We start from the raw sequence: 20,231 nt of genomic DNA, 5'->3' as shown, positions 1-20,231 counted from the left end.
GTTTGTTTGGTGTTTTTTGGAAAAGTACTTCTCACTGCACAGCTGCCATAAGGCCTAGCAAGTTCTAGCTAACTCACTGAAACAAGAGATTGTGCCAACAAAAACTTCGAAGGAATGGACATTGCTTAGCCAATTCTGCCTACCTGAGCTAAATGACCCTTTGCTATCAAGGCCAGCAGTGGACAAGGGGAGAAGTGCAAAAGGATTGCTGTAACACTTCATGAACAGCTTAGTACTTGTAACTGAAGTCAATTCTTAGTTGTTTGTTTTTTTTTTAAATTCCAGAACAGTATTTTTTTCTGCTCAAATCTAGGCCTTGCTTCAGTTTTGTAAGAGCAAGCTACTTCAGAAAACAATAAAAAAGCTTTACAAAGTGCTCTCTGTTTATTTTAGTTGTCTTTATCTGACCTTTGTAGGTCCATCTCCAAACAGACCTGTGCATTGTTAATGCAGTAGCAGAAAGAGTAACAGCAAGGGACAAAAGCGTTGGCTTCTCATGCCCGTCACTTCCCTGGGAACCCCCAGAGGAAAGCTGTACAAGTCTCTGCTCCATCCTGCTGCACAGGGACTTCTCACAAGGTACACTGCTGTAGCTGCTGCATGGAGATCACAAACTCCTCTGGTTTCCCAGTAGTCTGGCAAATTTGAACACCTGTGGCAAATGGCTACCTCCAACCCAGCTTCTGAATGCACACGGCTATGCCTACACTTTTGTCAGTCACCTCAAGACCTCATTCTGAAGGGTTTTATGCACAGGGACAACATTGCAACTTTGGAATTTAAGAAAGAAATAAGAGCTAAGCTGCATTTCAAAGCACGAAGTGCATTTTTACATGCTACCTATGCTGTCGAAAAATTTTGGATCCCTTAAATCACCCAACATTGCTAGGAAGGCAGGTTTCACAGGAAAATAACATACCTGCAAGAATTTTTGCTTTTTTCTTTTACTGTGATGGAATTTAGAGATCTTAGTTCAGACTAGAGCCCTTTGATTGGAAGGTGGAGAGAAAAGAGAGAGGTAGGTTTGGAATCTAGACTTAAGAAAACATTATAGTGTGAGATGTACCCCAAGCTTGAACAACAAGAGCCCATACCAACCCTTCACTGACCTGATCAAACAGCTGTTTGCCTGTAGTGTTTGGCTGGATGGCAAACTCCAGTTCTGCATCCATAGTAACAACTCGAACATTGATCTAAGGAGAAAAACAAAAAGCATTGTTTAAGATGTATTGAAAGCTGTTTCTCAGTGTTAACACAGTACTTTGTGTACAATACAGTCTTCACGCTTTGATGCACTACCGTAACCTCTGTAATATACACACTTAAGCCCCAATTAGATTTGTATTATCACACCAGCAAACTTAATTGGGGCACTGAATTTGCTATCTTATCCAGATTGTCCTGCAGGTTTTCCCACTCAACACAGGACTGGACTGAGCTTCTAGTTATACAAGTTACAAGTTGACCATTTTAGAATTGACCATTTCCAGGCCTAAACTCCCCTAGAATAAGGGTTCCTGTGAGTGCACGGCATGCTTGCCTGCAGGCCATTCCTTGGATTACGAGAGGCCCTAATGACTAAATTAAATTTAAGACTTATAAATTAACTTCCATTTATATTAGAGCTGGAATTAATCTGAGGTTTTAAAGGCAAAAGGCTGCAGATTATTCTTATGAAGCATTAACCCGATAAACATTCATTCTTTCCCTCAAAAATCTACTCAACACATAAAAACAGCAGTTAAGGGTACTGAATGATACTACAGGGCAAGAGTTCACTAAGCTATTGCTGTTGGTGAAGAAACAACATAACCAGATTTGCTGCAATGGCAGTAGATTGCAAGGCAGAGGTTACTATTGTATACAGAAGGCAAGAGTGTTTAATGACAAGAAAAAGTCTATTAGCAGTTAATCAGGAGACAAAATGAGCAACTAAGCTTGCAGGGAATAGCATAAGGACCAGCAAAATGGCAAATCAGGAAGGATTATCTCCAACTGTTCCAACTACAGGAGACTATTGCTTGCAGTATTATACTAAGTCTCAAAAAAAACCCCAACCACCAAAAAACAAATTTAAAACAAACAAAAAAACAAAACTGGGATGATTGTGTAGTATAGTTCTACTAACAAATTTGTAGCTTGGTATTTTAAAGGAAAGAGAGAAAAAGGTGGACATGTAAGCACAAAGCTAGACAGCAGGTAAGCTACAGGCACATAAGATTCCACGACAATTTCCCAACATTTTTCACATTACAGAAAGCCAGAGCTAACAGATCAGGAGAGCCTGTTACAGCTGCAGCACTGGTGCCCAGTGCAGAGGCACACACTTTAAGAAATGAGAGGAAGGGGCAGAAGAGGAATAGAATCACTCACTACAAAGCCTTGACACTGCAGTAGTTTCCAGATACTTAATTATGTATATTTAAACTCTAGGAGAAATGTCAGGTAAATCAATGTTACAGTTAACACAAAACTGTGAATAGAACAAGTTGCCTCAGCTAGTTTTAGTCAAACATATTAGAACAGTTTGCATTCCTTTTTTAGCGAGACATGAAAGCATCAAGTGCCTTTTAGCCTTTATAGAGCTGTTTCTTTCTGCTCTCTCCCAGATGCTAGAGTACCCTCCTATAGGAAGATAACTGAAGGCAGTTTCCAAGTCATGGAACCCCAGAACTGAACCAGAGAAGATGATGCTTAGATGCCCTGTCACTTACAAGCTGTACTTTTAAAACACAGTCCTTTAAATCAGGATTTTTTTTTTTAAAAAATCCTCTAAAAGCAACAAGAAAGAACAAGCACTAAAGGTTTTCCAAGAGCTCCTTTTCCCAACTGTAGCATCTGAGATCCGTAACGGAGCATGGAAGTATGCTTAAGGCTTTCTTCCTGTGCCTTAAGAATCAAAAGTTTCCCAAACACCATTTCCAGCGTAGGAAGGGAGAGGAAGTTCAGATACCAAATTCTCAGGAACAGCAAGGCTCCAATTCAGAGATGTGACCTTAAAAAGCTCCTGTTGCTTAATCCCTCTCTTAACAATAAATCCTTAATCATATTCTAATCCCTTTCTACCCCCTTCAAGAAAACATATGCTCATAATCCACAGTTCTGTATTGTGGAAGTTACTGTACTTCTGGCTGAAACGCTGCAATGGGTGTAAAACAAGTATCGCTTTACACACTGGAGAACTTGAGTGGATGTGCTTCCCACTCCTTCCCAGAAAACCTGCAGGATGTTGGCTGAGCAGAGAATTCCAGCTGGTGTCAGTACCTCTGTCTTGCGCTCTACCTCCTTAGTGGTTATCTGCTAGTAAAAAGAGGTGAACTCCCTAGTCTAGGGGGATACTCTGTATTATTTCAAACCTAAAAGACCCTTCTGGATACAGTCCCTTTCCCAAAGGATCAGCTACATAGTGAGCTATTTAGTGCTAAAATCATCTACCTGCTATATCTTTTAAGAATTACTTTGGTATTAAGACTAAAATTTGAAGTAATCTGCTTTCCACTTCAACCATTTAAAGCCATAAGCATGTAGGCACATGACTACTTGGTTATCCAAAAAGCTTTCAAGGACACTTGGGGCATACGGTAAAGGTTAATTTCTGTGTTCTTAAAGGGCTGAACAACCAGCAGGATAAAGAGGAACTCCCTGGTGTGCCCTCAGACAAGCTGCTAGCCGCACGACAAGGGCAGCAAGAAGAGACAGGGCCTCAAGCAATGTCACTTCAATGAGTTGATGACTGCCTGGCAAAACCCTTTGAGTCTCTTTCATGCCATATTAAGTCTTCTTACTTCTCACCTCCAAACCTTAGCCTTGAAATCAAGAATATAATGGTTTTAACAGTGTTTCTAAACAGATGCCCTACAGAGAAGCTGGTAGTGAAACAGGCAAACAGAGCTTAACCCACTTGAAACCCTGGTTTAGACAGTCTGAAGAAACCTTGACATCTTTTAGACTGAGACACAACCAGTTTGGCATTCAGCTCAGACCACATGAAACTCCCCATGGCACCAAGATGATTAAGTCAAAACACCCAAGGGTGCTAACAGAGTCAAGATATTGTTGGGGAGAAAACCAGGGAACAACTCAGACTAATTTGTATCAGCAACAAAAAAAGCAAGACACAGTTAAGACAACTTTCACAAGTGAAGTCCTGCTTACCCTGTGTAGGCAAGGCAGGTCATTTGTAAGATCCCCATCAAACCCTGGCAGTTCCCCAAGACAAAACTGAAGCTATAACCAAAAAGAAACCAGTTTTTAATTGTTTCATAGCACAGGTGCATGGAGGTGGAGAGGAACACATGGCTGTTATACATGAAAAAAGGGTTTTTAAATACACATAGCATGCTAAAAATCCTAGACAGTAAGATGTAACTTCCTTCTCAACAGGCCAGTGCCATAACACTTTACGATTACACTTTTATGTCTGAGACTAACATACTCAAAATGAATGACAAATAGGGCCTTAGAAGGTTTGCTTGTGTGTACGAAAACATTACAGAAGACAAGGACTTTCCTCTTCTCTTGTCTTAGGGTGCATAAAATTGGTAACAGATTCGATCCAGAGGGAAAAAACATGCTGTTGAAAAGACAACACCATTTGCATTAAAAGGAAAAAAATCTCTATGCATTGTAAGAGACTACAGAAACCAAAGAACTTACTACACTGGGTGACTGAACACTAATTCCATGACATCAGACCATTCAGGGTAGACTGTAACGTGTTACCTACTTTTCCAACTGGGACAAGAGAGTGGAAGTAAGATGAAAGACTTAACATCTCTTCTAATGTTAAGTCAGTAGATTGATCTATGGAACACTGCAGCCTTTCAGAGACCGTGCACTATACAGTATCTAACTTGGCAAATTAACATGCCATTTGAAAAACATTCAGAAAACTTTGCCTCTTATGGAGGAAACATGCTGCCAACCAGCTGAGTGGCATCATCTCCTCCGTGCAAGATCCAAGGCATAAACAGGAATCCAAGATGACATTGCCTCTTCAATTCCTTCCTCTCAAACACCCAATTTCCAGGTGTGTTGGACACTATGCATACGTAGGTAGTTTCTCCTAAGGTCTCTCTTGAGCTATACAGCCTGTTGGTCAAGAATCTGTCTCCAGTTGCAGGTAACATGGTATCTCTGAAGTTAACCATCCCCCACCCCTCCCCTCCCCTGCCCTGATATTGCAGCTCCACTGCAAAATATCCTACACTCAAAAGGAAAAGGAAGGCAGAACAGGGAGAAAACCCACAGCCAACACACACAGTAAGCCATCACGGATATTTTGCACCTTGATGCATGAAATCTAATACCTCTTAAGTCCACCTGCATAATAATATAGTTCAGTAGAACCATGAAGTTGTGCAAGTAAATTTAAATACCATACAATTATTTCCAGTGAATATATAAGATAAAGAACAGTAAATACCAACTTTTACCCATACACACAAGACAAACCAGTATTTCATGTGTTGCATATCATTATAATTATGCAGTTCTAAATACCTCAGACAATGCTCAGGAATATTTTCTTCCTCTTTCCAAGCAGGGATAAAGACCAGTCTCTTAAATAGCAGGTTTACAAGTGCAAATGTTAGCGAAGTATCTTCCCAAGTGGTGGCAATTAGCAGTATCATAGTGTAGAAACCTAGATAGGCATGCCTTCTTTCTTCATCACTGGATGTCTGGAAATCTCAGGCAAGTAGCTAGTACACGTACAGCATTTAAGTGCTGTACCTGCACAACACATACCATGAAAAACAGCATGCAGGCCTATTAAGGTTTCTTGCAAATAGGCAAACTGACCGTACAGCACGTGGACATACTTGTGCTGAAGGAATACGGCAATCTTAACAAATAAGAGAAAGCAGTGGTAACAAGAATACTATTAAGCAAGCAGTAGTATTAAGCTTGCATCCTCACTTCTGCAGGTCTAATCCTTCACCAAATAAGCAACAGCTACCATTGTACTTGTAGTAAAAGACTTCTGCCCTGAGTTGCGATGCATCTGCACAGATGAAGCAATCTCATTTCAACCTTAGGCATCAGGCCTCTTCATAGCCACATGTAGCGATTAGGTATCCGGTAACAGGAAAAATAAACTCATGTAGCAGCATCACAAAGGCACTGAAACTGCTCTCTGTTCTTCCATCTTCTTCCATGCATTAGTGTTCATTGGTTCCAGGCCCAAAAATAAAGATTGATATTGTGCTAACTGATGGAGTAACTGTAGTCCCAGCTCCTGGTAACTGTTTTTGGAAAATTTTCAACTCTGATTAAAGAAAAAAATCCTACAGGCTCCAATGCTCAGAGCTGACATGCTAACACCTTGCTGTCTGCGTTTCTCTGTCCTCTACAAGTTACTTAAGTCAACTTAAGTTCAGAGACCGTGGAGAGGAGAGGATAACTCTGGGAGGGTAAGTAGCACAAACAACTGGAAAGATATTTGTTCAATTTTTTATATTATTCTTCAGTACCTAAAAACATCAACATGTCAAGAACACAGCACTTAGAGCCAGTTCTGTTTCTTCTCTCACTGAGTAACCTGTCTGATGGATCAGACCTCATCTAATAACATATTTTATGTGGCCCCATGTGACAGACTAGGCATACAACAAAATTTGAGCCATGTGAAATTACAACTGAATGACAAGTTGCGCATCTGAATTCTCCATAGCTTCTGTCAAAGCAGGACACAATATCATGAATATCAAGCAAATTTATTTTATGATATCAAATTATATAAAAAAAATTTGATTTGCTGATGCAGGACCGCCAAAGCACGGCTTCCCTCCCAGTTGGGCTCAGCACCTTCATCTTGCTGGAACTACTGTAGCAACACATTCTGACCTGTAGGTCTGAGAAATAGTTACAGGTGTTAACTTGGAGAGGTCAGAACAGACAAGAGGCAGGTGAAGGGATGAACAAATTACAGGCCTGCAAACAATGGCTTGCAGCATGACTGAAGACAAGGATGTGGTCTATTACAATCCCCAGAAAAACACCCCATTTCCTGGTATGATGCTATTGCATAGAAGGAAAAATTACATTCTTGTGTGTATGTGTCACCAGAAGCATTACAGGCGACTGTTCTGTTCTGCTTCCCTGACGACTTGCTGGTTGGAATGCTGTCACCCAGATCTGAATGCCTCTTTTGGAAGGGAGCAAGATATTCCAGGAAAGTCTGCACTACTCTGCAGGTCAGGTGGTTTTGGGTTGGTTGTGGGGGTTTCGGGGTATTTTTGTTTCAAACTGGAGTTGATTTGTTAGCATGGCACTGATCTCTTCCAAACACAGTTGTCTGAAACATGATGTATCTATAGAGAAGACAGCAACTTTTAAACCCACAAGGCGAAAAATACCAAAAAGCCCTCTTACTTTCTTTTCCTGTTACCCAGCCTGCAAAATAAGTGCCCTGATATCATCCACTCCAGCAATATGTAACTACTTCCACACAGCCTTCAGACAGCATAGGTTCAAGTCCTCCCCAGTGCTACATTTTTATGATTTAAAGGGTCTCCATGAACTAAGACGAGAAGGCAAATGACAAACCTGCAATTTCTTTTCTATGGGAAGGAGAATCTGATTCTCATGAGAGTGCGAGAGAGATGTACAGCACAACACTGAAGAAAGCCTTTCACATGCTCCTACTCTGCTCCCATGCCAGAATCATTTCTGTGCTACCTGCCCAACACACCTAGCATTTCAGAGAAGGCAGTGGCAGCACAGCAAAACAGTCCTGAGCGTTCCCTTCCAGACTGAAGAGCACACAGTTTGCCGACAAGGGAGAAAACAGCCTCATCAGTTCACAAAACACGAGTAGGGGATGGTCTCACTGGCATCCACTTGACTGACAAGGCAAGCTCATTGCACCCATTTAACCGACCCAGTTTCTCAGCATACCATGTTAAATCAAAAAGACCAAACTGCAAATGGAAGGACACATTCCATTTCAAATCTAGTGTTAAACATTGCTTCCTCATTGCAAATAAATGGGAACATTAAGTCACATTCCACTGAAATTCCTCCGAATCCATGAAGCACTTAAGTATTGCTGTACTTGCAACAGGTGAAATTAGAGTCGAGTAGTCTGGTCTTTGTTCCTTAAAACCTTGCTCACCTTCCCAGAAGAGGGGGAAATACCATTGAGGGCAAATACAGTTGCATATAATCTAGAAGGTAGTAGTTACTTTAAAATTGTCTAGCTTGGTTGTTAGCCTTAGCTACTAGTCAACTTTAATGCAACAGCTTGTACAACCATATTTTTTTTTGTAGTATTCTTATGTATTTAAGGAGCAATAACTGTATCAGCTATACTTAACTTTAATTTCTTAACTTTACACTAAGTTTACTCAAGGCAATAGGATCCCACGTATTTGCTGCTCTTGTGTAAGGTGAAAAAGCCTTATAACAACTTAAGAGGAAGATCTTCTGAAGAGAAAAAAAAGAAAAAAAGAAAAAAAAAAAAAGAGTACTTTGAGGGGAAGCCAAGAATAATTTTTAAGTGAAATTTGTAAGCTAGACTCTTTTGGATGAAGGGGGTGGGGGGGGGGGCGCTTATGTGTCAGGAAAACCTTGAATACCCATATCTGGGGAGTCATCCAGAAATTCCAGTTTTAGCAAAGCAGGTTGACTTTTCAGAACAAAATCCTCCCTCCCTGCCAGCATACACAAACAGATCATAAGAAAGCCAACCTATTGAGCTTGCTTTTGCAGCCACGTCACTTAACTCTTCTTCATGAGATAGCACAAAATCTTCCTTATAATTAAGCATGAAGATAATCCTAGCACATAAGTTTAAACTTTTTTAGTTTAGATGAGCAGAAGAAGATGATATACTAAATTACCTGCCTATCTCAGTTTCCTTAACCAAAGCCTGATATATCCTCTGTCAGCACATAATAACTGCATAGCAGGCATCTGCATGAAAAGCTGAGAAGCAGCCATGGCTGTAATCCAGTTCTTTACCTAAGGTCAAGCAATAACGTCCTGCATGCCATAAGATCATGAAGATTCCATGCAGGTGTGGCAAGCTCACATGACACCACCTCCGATGGCCCCGGTTCCCAAATGCCTAGGTCTCAGCCAGACTTCCAGCACCTTCCACCACCTCTAGTCAGCTCCATACAGTTAACATTATTTGCTCAGTGAAACAGTAAAAACAAGCAAGTACTCTTCCCAGAGAAAAATCTTTCTTCACCCACCAAGGTTTCCCCCAATTCTTCCTTAACAAGCAACCTACATCATTCTGTCTTGAGTTAGGAAGAAGTAAAAAAAATTGAGACACAGATGCCTTATTAAAATTTTAATTTTTTTTTTAAATGTTCTGGCAAGACATAAAGCAATGCAGTTTGAGCCTGAAAGGCCCCAGGATATTGCCCTTAAACAAAGCGCTTGTGCATTTAGGAAGCCCATATGTTCTTCATGCAAAACATTTGCTCTCACTTTCTGTGAGGGATGCAAGAATGGCTTACTCTGAACACAGACAACATTAAGAAGCAGAAGGAGGGTTTATGGTGTTCTGTTGAAATACATTAAGTTTTAAGACTTTCTGATGCTGTATAATACTCTGTTAGCATTGTTGGAATGTCTGTGTACAAGCTAGAGCCTATTCTTTACAGAAGGAACACACACCAGTGACAGCAGGCTCAGCGCGGCACTGCTGCTTGGACAAGCCATTTGCCCTCAGTGGATGTTAGGATGGATTTAGGAACACTGACTGCAGCAGCAACAAGAGGTCCTTTGTACCTAAAGGATAAATACAAAGGGAATCTACAGGCCACTGGAACAAACTCTTTCATGCACAGACTGTTTTATCATGACTGCTGTTGCATCTAATTAAACGTAATTAAGTTGCAAGACTAAGGCTTTACACATGAAGTTTAAACAAAAGCCCCACAACCAATCCTTAAATAAGCTTTATCTCACTAAGTCACTCAGAGTCCAAGTGAATCAGATCATCTTTCGTGGTCTTCCATCAAAAACATCAACATGGGGACAAGTGTAGATAAAACAGAGGTTTAAGATGTCAAGTTTTATTAGGATTTAAGAATCTTGTAAACAATGTAACATCTCCAATATTTATATGAGTCAGCTACATAAAGTAATATGATCCTTCTGTGATTCTTGTAAGGGAAAATAAAATTAAAAAAAATGCGGAGTACATCATAGTCTTGATCCAGAACACAAGCACAATTTCATACCTCTGCTTGGCTTTTTCATTTGGAAGTGACAGGCACACAACAATTTACGCAAAAGTCAAACTCCACACTACCAAGTCGCAACAAACAGTGAAGAGGTCTGAAGGCATGAATAATCTAAATAAAAGCTGTAATAGCCTCAGAGCTTCCCCTGAATCCAAGGCAGATTCTACACCAATACTGGTGCCTTTTATTCCAAAACTTACGCAGAGGCATAGGTTCTAACGACATGCATGGAAAACCCAGAGCCATTCCGAAGAGTCAGAAGTCTGACAGATACTCACCTGGAGACCCAGCAGCCACACAGCCTGTCAGTGTACAGCTCTCAACACCTTCAGTAGTCCCTGCATGAACAGTACTAGCACAAGGTACGATGGTTGTTCTTCAGGGGTGGACAACCAGCACATTATATTGGAGCAGAGTGGGCTGTGTGAATGCAGGGAGAGCCTGTGACTGTAAACAAATTGTTTAGAGGAAAGTAGCCTTTTTTGGGCTGCTTGTTTCTGTAGGGAGTAGATTGTGTTTCTTCCACACTGGAGAATCAATGCTGGGGAAAGATACTTTAAACAGGACATTATTATTTCCACTGTGTAGAACTACTCTTGAATTGGGGTTCTTTCCAAGCCAAAAAGCCTCTTCAGATACTTGTTTCCCAATTACTTGCTAGAGAAACAGTAGGCTTCCGTCACTTCAAGTGACAGCAGAGTTTGCGTTTCAGTTTGTACAGCCAAGTTTCTACAGTTTCTGTGACTGGTGTTTTAGGCCAATAGCTCAAAGAAAATGAGATGTCTAGCTGGAACTCCAGGTAGTCAATTGGCAGGCAAGCCAGATTAGTAGCTTTGAAAAGGCTTCTCTCAGAGACCTAAATTATTATTTAATCTCACAGGATTATGCCCTGAGAGTTTAAGGGGACCAAGAACCAGCTGTTGGAGAAATGTTCTCAACAACCATGCTCTTCCTAGATGGAGATGTTATAGGACACAAAGCAGTATTTTCATCAGATGCAAACTGGAAAAAGCTCAAGGATGTTCAAAGGCATGGAATAATTTCCATGCAAGGATCAACTAAGCGAGTTAGGACTTCTCAGTTTGCAAGAAAATTAACTGAGGCTAGGATATAAGAGCACATAAATTAATGAGTTACATGAACAGGGTGGACAAAGACCACATGTTCATTGCTCTATCAATAGTATAACTACAGGGCATCACCACTCTGAACAAGAAAAAGGCTTTTTAAATAGTGTTGTAGCAAGGAGTTTTTTAGATAACTTTCCAAACAGTGTGAAGGTTATCTAGGACAGCCTTTGTTAAAGCATACTGTGGATGCTGGAATTCACATGGCTTCAAGGGGAAACCGGACAAGTTCACAGAAATCCATTTAGTAACTCATTATATAGGAACTTCCAGCCTCCAAAACCTCTGCAGCAGCTCAGAGGAAAGCAATGATGTGTATCTTTGAAATACTCTTCCTCAGGCATCAGCTTTTGGCCAACATCAGGGGTATACTATCAGGCTACAGGGGCTTTCTGCCTCACCTACAAGGCCAGCCATGCTCTTACAGAAGTCTAAGTGCAGAAGGGACATGAACCCCATTTACTTAACAAGAAATAGCAGTTTAGCAAGTCACACAAGACCTGGTAACGATGTACATTCATTCTGCATTCTAGATAAGAATCCATTTGTCAAAGAGGGATTTATCGATTCAATACCCTACCCTTCTGTTTTACCTGTTCCATAATCAGCGTCTTTCATTTTACCTCATGGACTTTGGTGGAACGTACCACATGGTATTTGCGAAATTTATGAGTGGGATTATGTGATGTGATCACCTCTGATAGCTTGATAACCTGATTTACATCCTATACATTACAATGCTTACACTTCCCAACAAGGTACTTCAAACAGTACAAAACAGGTACTATTTGCTCCCTGATAAAGGTAGGTCATTGCAAGTCCTGGAATGTCACCTAAGCACAAAGAGATTGCTCTTGAGAAGCTATAGATCACACAGGGAAAGTGATTGGAAGGATCAGCAAAATACCACTTCCTGACCCCTCAAACAGCTTGAGGGCTTCTGAGATGAAACTCTTCACAGGCCCTTCACTACAGAAGTGTGATGGCAAACAAATATGCACCAGTGATTCCCAAAGCGTACCCAGAGAATAGTGCGGGCAGAAAAAGTAACTTTCAAAAGTTTCCTTGCACAGCTGCATCAGTTTTTAAAGGCAAAAGCTATTCTCTCCTACAGCGAGATCACTAAATATCAATTACGCAAAGCCACCCTCTAATTCACACCACATACTTTGTACACCAGGAACTTTCTATGATCACTTATATCTACAAAGACAAAAGGTTGTGAAAGCTTAGCTTGCTTAATTAAAGTGTACTCGGCAAGATGTTAAGAGTAACTTTAGCTCCCACAAAGAGCTCTGAAGCCCAGATCTTACCATACAGACTTTTAAGTCCTCTACCGGGCTACACTGGTTAAATTCAGGCACCCCAGTATAAATGTGAGATTCTTTAATCTCTACTTCTTCAGGCAGCAGGCAGCTCAGATCTGCTCTATGCATCTGCAGAATGGTGGTCTCTTGGCAGAACTGAGCATCTCTACACCCATTTCATAAGTGTGTTCAGGATTCATCAACTGGATGCCTATTGACTCATCCCCAGAGAAGCCTCTCACACACATTACACACACAGAGGCTGTAATAATCACAGCAAATACAGATAATTTCATGTAAAATCAAGACAGGAAGAGATGGTGATAGTGATGCCTCTGCATTTTACAAAACAGCTAGAGCTGTTCATGAAACTGGGAGGGAGAAGCAAGAGCACAATAACCCTCTCTCAAAAAGGGCAATTCCACACTCCCTTCCCAAAGCTAGCAGGCGGCTACAGACTTACTGTAGGGGTGTCAGCACCTCTTCCGTTGAGCCTACACAGTAAGTAGCCAAATACAAGTCTTTGGTCATCAGGCAACAATTTCTCTAGCTTAGTCAATTAGAAGATGAATCCTGCATGTTAATTCTTAGACTTTGGATTTTTACTTTAATTGAGAGCTGATAGTATCAGGTGCTCATCAGTCCCAGCTGAGCACATGGCTGCTACTCATGCGCTCTCAAAGATGAGAGCGGATGCAGAGAAGGCAGGTGATTTTTCCCCACTATGAAGTAGGAATTAGGAGAAACAAAATCTGGATCTGAACAGATGAGCAATATGGAAGCAACATGGTTAGCTGCTGTACTTGAGCTACGTCTTGTTTCCAGCCTCACATAGCAAAAATTTTCTCCCTTTCCTAGGGGAAAGGATCCCATACATGGCTCAGTAAAAGCCAGACACTTCAGTTGCTTCTGCAAAAAGCTGCACTGCTCAGCTCACAGGCTAAATTTTTATCTAATGCTGAAACCAGGCTTCAAAGCAAGCACACAACACAGCTAAAATACATTACTGAACAGTAAGTTAAAAGTGCAGTGTGGTTCACTGATCTTAGGCAGCACTGCCTTCCTTCAAGGTCAATTGAGTGATTATGGGATTTGCAGCGTGCATAAAGCTCTTTGGACAGAGTGCCAAACAAGAACAACAGTGATTCGGGAATCTTCAGTGGTCATCAAGACGACTTATTCTCAAAAAGTCCTGACATACCACAGCTTTTTTTCATGGACTGAGGAAGACGTTCATGTAGGCGGAGGGAGGAAGAACAGGAAGGCTTATCTCCCCCCCTCTGCCCTTTAAGAAGGCTAAGAAATTCTTTAAGCAGTGACTAACATAACAGTTAACACCCTTGATTTCTCTGGAACAGCTAACATCCCAGAACAAACTGCCCTCAGAAATGCTTACTCAGCTCATGCAGTAAATAAGGTTTTTGGCACAACTGTGAGCTCATTCTCTTACAACTTTAGTTGCGAACTACTCCTTAAATTTACTGTTAATAGGACCCTCCACCTTCCTTTTGCAGCTATGAGTGGGAGTTCTCACATTTGGCATAGGGAAGCTTCCTTACATTTCCATTTTGCACCACAGATACACCTCCTGGTATCAAGTATGCTATACACCAAATCATCCGATGTACTGCAATTGGTGCTTACAAGGAGAGTGTAAGATTTTATTCCTGGCTAAATCTATAACTATCCATAAGCTAAGAGTATTTTAATTAATTATAAGCACTTAAGGATATGAAAATATATTTTTATTTCCGTCCAGTTCTAGCAATCTGCTGTGAAGAACTCAGACAAAACTGCTATGTGTAGTTAAAAGATACATAATCAAGAATAAATTAGGAATATCTGAGAACAATTATTATTTGTATTTAGCATAAATTCCTGTCACTACATTTGCATCTCTTTGGCCTAGCTTGTCATAAACCTGTTGAACTTATGATGCCATAACCTGTTCACAGACAGCTGAAGGTTTGGCAGAAGACTTGCATGCTGTCTTCAAGGACTTTTTTTCAGAATTCATGTATATTCAGCATCAAACAGGTATGGAGGACTTGTCTAACCACCTAATGCTTAGCACACACTAGCACATTATTAACAACAAAACGGGTGGGAAAAAGCTTTTGAGTCATCGGTTCCTGTTCCCCACTCCTACAGGCAGCAGCATTAAATCGTCTCCTTGTCAAGCTTTATGTTAAGGGATGTTAGGTCCTGGAACAGTCTCCTAATAAGAGCAACAAGGAGTAAAAAAACCCCACTCCTACCCACCCACAACACCAACACCACCAAATCCAAAAAAACAAACAAAAAAATATCCTAAACCACACCACACACACTTGACTGCTCTAATGTTTAAAAGTCTCTTGAGCCACGAGTTCTGCTTAGAGCAATTCTTCCTCTTCTTTGGCATTTGAACCTTTACATTTTATACAGGTGAAGGAAGAGGTAACTTCTTTAATTCTGCCATGCTAAACCAGCCAAGCACTCTCTTATTGTGAAGTGGTTTTCTGCCTCTAGTCATCCCCAAACCCTTCTCTACATTCAGCTTTGAATTTGTCTCTTCTGGACACAGGTAAGGGCAACTTATATTCAAGGAAAGAGCTCGCTAGCACCTTCTATTAATGCTTTCTGTTAGAGAAACCCTATGCATTGCAGATGGCATGCACAAGACAGTCATACTACCACCGATGAACCCATATCCTCCCATCCTATATAGTGAGGCACCTTCTTCCTCCACACCTCCAAGTTTAACTATTGCAATGGGACCTTCTTGCCCCAGCCCTTCAACCCCCTGTATATGGTGGTCCTCTGCATCAATAACACCTCCCCCTCAACAGCACGGCATTAGCAGATTTCATTAGTATGCTCAGCTTTCTGACCACAGGCTATTAGTAAAGGTATTAAAAAATGGTGCTTCTGGATGTCATTCACTTTATTTTCTCTTCAGCACCAGAAGCTGTTAGACTGCATTTACTGCTGTGCTCTCCTTACACATTTTATAGGCATACACACAAGTATTACAGATTCTTGTGTGACACTACATCAAATGCTCTACTGCAAAGCTGACTTCATTTCTTGTGAAGCTTTAATTTTTTTTTTCTCCCAAGAGGAAATTAAAAAAAAATAAATAATCTACCTTCGATAAAGTAACTGCTGGTAGGTCAGATCAAATTAACAGGTCTGCGGACCAGAGATCATATTCCCTTCTTCAGTAAGCACTGTTCATTAGCCCACAGCCATGCTGTTCTTGCCACAATTTATTAGACTGGTTTGTTTTGCAAAAGGATGTAATTCAGCTGAAACACCATCCATTCAGTGAGTCAAACAGAAATAAACTGGTAACACACACCTAAGAAAAACACGGAGTGCATGCAGGCACTACAGCAATGAAAAGATGTAAAGCTGAGCAAATAAGTTTATTTAGCATTTCACTTGTTTCCAGATAGCATAGCAAGATTTGGACAAGATGACATCCCTTGCATTTCCTTACATAATAATTCGCCACCTGTGAAGCCTAATGAACCTCTGTACAGACTAGATGGAAATTATGTATCTGAACTGTTGATGAACTCCCAGCCATCAGCCCTTATGAACTGCTACAAGTTATATATTTATAGCTTACCTTAGAGAGACCTCATTACTTTGTAACTGTCAAACATGGCAGCCTGACTGTATTCGAATTATAAATCAACACTTGCCTATACTAACAAATACATTTATTTCAGACATTTTTTTTTGACTGTTACTAAAATTTGAGTGCTATAAACATGCATCAGATCCCACTAATTGTGATTAAACATTACCACAAAATCTGGAATATAGTTCGCTTTCTAGCACTTTGGTACTCCATTAAAATATGTTCTAGTGTTAATGGATTTACTATTTTTTTACTGTGAAAGAATAAACTACATGATCTGTAAGCTTTGTGCATACATGCTTAATTTTTTAAAACCAACAGTTTCATATAAAAGGTTTAACTTACTGGTTTTAGGGGGTGTGGGTTAGCATTGCCAAAGTTTTGCTTTGGCATCTTAATCTTTACTTATAAACAACTGATGACCAGTGTTTCAAACTCCCACAGCAGCATGAAGTCTGCCAAGCAACATCATATTTACTTCTGCCATGCAGACAAGACACATGCAAATAAGCATAGGTAATAAATATTTAGTACCCATGTTAAACACCTCTCAGAAACAAACTGCTTCCCTGTGCGTCCCAAGAGTTCATGCTATCATTCCTCACGCATGCCAAAGGCTGTTGTCACATTCATCCTGAACACAGTTCTGCCTCTGGAGTGACGGCTTTACATTCTCTCCCCCGGCCCCCTGCAAATGCACAGGAATCCTATTTAGCTGTATTAAGACCAAATGAGCTGGGTTGGGAAGGATCCAAATCCAGTCTCAGTCTGAAGCAGTCAGACCAAACAGTGTGTTTTATTAAAATAACCTCTGCAAAATTCCTTTTTGTTTTACAGTAAGGTGGCAGTTAGCCCTACTGAGCAGCAGATTAAAAAAGGCACTTATATTGTACAAGCTACTGGCATGAAGCCGCGTCCATAAATCCCAGCTAGTAGGTCACATCTCAGAAATCATTAAAGTACAGCTGTCCTTCCCCAGAAGGCAGCAGTTTACACCATCCATTTCTGTTATTCAGTGGCTAGTAAGCAAAGAAACAAACAAAAATCACCATCTATGACAGAATATGAACATAGCCATGCCAGGTAAAAGGATGAATACAGCTGTTTGATTTTTGGTGGGGGTTTTTTGTTGTTGTGATGTTATTTGGTGGGGTTTGTTTTGGGGTTTTTTTGTTGTTGTTGGGGTTTTTTTTGTTTGTTTGTGTTTTGTTTTTTTTTTAAGAGATTAAAGAGTCTTTCGACACCTATCCATGGCTTCCAGTACGACTTAGTCCTAAATCAGGATTTCAGATTATTCTGACCAAGATATTTCAAGACAGCACTCTGTAATTAGCAAATGGCTAATAAGGCTGAGAGAGATTATTCACACACAACCTTTTATATCCATGCATTATAAATTATATATTTGTTCCCCCAGTTGCAGAAGGGTCCTTCCAGTATACATTTTTATATGCAGTAATATGTCACCTCCTACTGATGAAATACAGCCAAAGAAACTGAAAACGACTTGGTACCTTTTTTTTTTTTAGTTGGTTTACAGAAACTGCAATCTAAATTAACCTAACCACTTTTTTCTTTTTTTTTTTTCTTTTTTTTTTTGGGGGGGGGGGGTGGAGTACATTAAACCTAACTTTAATGTTATGGTGGTAAAACATCAATTGCTTATTACCATAAAGATAAGCCTGTTAACTCTCATTTCACAGAGTGCAGCTAATACTCGCTTGAGTCCTTCACTGTGCTGTATTTTAAGAAATACTGCCTCTATTGAAAATAGACAGCAACAACAATTCGTTCTGATTATGCTCATCAGGGCTCAAAAGTGTGCCTGGTCCAACGACTGCTCAAGGCTTTGCATCAGGCAGTTGGTTCCCCAAGGGAATTAATAGTTTCTAACCAGCAGACTTTAAAACAAGCAAAATATGCACTATGAGATTCGGGGGGGGGGCGGTTGTTGCATCAAGAAAGTGACAGGGACAAAAAAAGATAGTCAAGTTTGTTCAATTTAAAAAAAAAAAAAAAAGGAGACAAAAAGAAGCAGCAGGTTTTTGATAGTGACTAGTAAAGAGCAGCGTGGAGAAGTGCGTTAAGAGTCCCTGGCATTAGCTTTTTAGCAAAGCAAGGGGAAAAAAGTTTCTCCAACGTTTACAGGCACATGCACGTTTCCTGTAGAAAAACGCACAGGCCATGCAAATACTGAATGGAGGTCTGCGCAGTTTGGCTCTCTCTCGTTAGCGGGAGTGTGGTAAAAGCTCTTTCAGAGTTGCTGGGGTCGTCCGTATGTTTCTAGCGCGGCAGCGCTGCAGAAGACGGAGCGATCCACCCTTTGATCCCTCCAGCACCCTCCCGGAGCTCCCTCCCCTGCCGCCGCAGCGGGGGGGCGGCGGGAAGGCGAGGCCCCGCACCCCCAGCCCACCGAGGGGCCTCCGTGACGCCGGCGGCACGCACGGCCGAAGCGAGCCGCCCCGGTGAGCCCTCCCGCTTCCAGCGGCCGCTTGCTCGGCTCTGGAGCGCCCGTGCGAACCGGGGGGAGCCCGCGGCTCCCGCCGCGCACCGCGGAGAAGTTCTGCGGGTGCTCGGTCCGGAGAGCCCCGTCCCGGTGCGGGGAGCTCGGGCCAGGGGCGCGGCGGGGACCCGGGCCCAGCCCTTCCAGCGCGGGGCAGCGGGACCCCACAGAAGCCGCCGCCGCGGCACCGGGAGCCGACCGCCCCGTCAGGCGCCCGGGCTCGGGCAGCCCCGAACGGCCAGCGCCCGGCGGGCCCCGGCACGGCCCCGTAGGGCGCTTCCCCCACCCCGTGCCCCGCTTACCGGCTTCGGCATTTTGAGGGGTCCCGGTGCTTCTCCTGCTCCCAAGACAAACGCTCACGCAGCGGCTGCCTCGCCTCAGCCGAGCGCCTTGTGAGGAGGAGGAGGAGGAAGGAGCCGCTCCCGGCCACAGCAGCAGCACAGCCCACGAGTGCGGCGCCGGCCGCCCGGCGGCGGTTAAGTACGCAGGTGGGGCCGCCGCGGTGACTCACCGCCGCCGGCCATTACCCGCCGCTCCCCCCGGCGCTTTCCGAGCGCGGCACCGGCCTCCCCCGGTCGCCGGGCACCCCTGTCGGCCTCGCTTCGACGCCCACGGCGCGCAGGACGGACCCGGGTCCGGAGCCGCCAGCCAGCCCCCGCGGCGTGAGAGACGGGCGGGGCCGCCCGCCAACCGTCGGGCAACAGGTGCTGCTGGGCGGGGGCGGCGCCGCGCCGGTGGCCCGCCGGGCAGGGGCAGGGGCAGGGCCGCGGCGGGCACTCCTTGCGCCGCCCGTTCCGTGCCCCCCACCCGAGACCCCTCACCCCCGGCGCCAAGCCCCGCCGCCCTGCCCATCGCAACATGGCTGCCGGGGCGAGCCCCGCCGCCGCGCCCGCACCTGCCCGTGCCGCCAGCCGGGGCGGCGGGGCCGGGGGTTGGCTCGGGGAAGGGGTCCTGACCAGGGGACGGAGAGGGGTCGGCGGGCGAGCTGCCGTGCGGGGCTCCCCCAGCGCCCCGCTGCCCCTGCCTCCAGCCCGGGGAACCGGGAATGCCGTACTGCTCCCCGTAAGGACGGGCGCCGGCACTTCGTGTGTTTCGTCGCTAGTCTGTAACAGTCGCTGTGTTTCTTGAAGTGCCAAGTCGGGAGATACGATTGCTATAACAAAACACAGGATTGCTTTGCGTAGTAAAACACGTTTTCAACAACGGCAGCAAGAGGGAAAAGTTTGAAAATCTCAGCTTAGAAACTAGAAAGCAAAGAGTATACTTCAGTTGGCCCTGATCTTTCATCGAGACCACAAAAGATCATGCAAGTAGCCTAATAATTTATAGGCAAAGACTACAAATTCTGTGTCTCTGCCCCTTGTTCCTTCTCCCTCCTCACCCAGGAACGCACTCCTGCAGATTGTGTCTGCGAGTTCTGCAGGTCTCCCACAGCATCCCTGCTCTTGGCTGGGCACAAGA

The 20,231-nt window shown here is 43.1% G+C and overlaps 1 protein-coding gene across 1 annotated transcript in view; it reads right to left on the bottom strand.

The window, feature by feature from the left end:
* Positions 1–19,360, bottom strand: part of EZR (ezrin) — a 36,033-nt gene extending 16,673 nt beyond the window's left edge. The window contains exons 1-2 of the mRNA XM_055809970.1: positions 19,073–19,360; positions 1,110–1,193 (exon numbers count right to left, since the gene is read on the bottom strand). Coding sequence (XP_055665945.1) covers positions 1,110–1,193; positions 19,073–19,084 — 96 coding nt within the window. The 5' untranslated portion in view covers positions 19,085–19,360. The remainder of the gene's footprint in view (positions 1–1,109; positions 1,194–19,072) is intronic.
* Positions 19,361–20,231: the final 871 nt, after the last annotated feature.

Source organism: Falco peregrinus, chromosome 7 (assembly GCF_023634155.1).
Source record: "Falco peregrinus isolate bFalPer1 chromosome 7, bFalPer1.pri, whole genome shotgun sequence".
NCBI classification, from domain to species: Eukaryota; Metazoa; Chordata; class Aves; order Falconiformes; family Falconidae; genus Falco; species Falco peregrinus.
The sequence above is the reverse complement of the archived record's forward strand: the minus strand, read 5'-3'. Positions and strand labels throughout refer to the sequence as shown.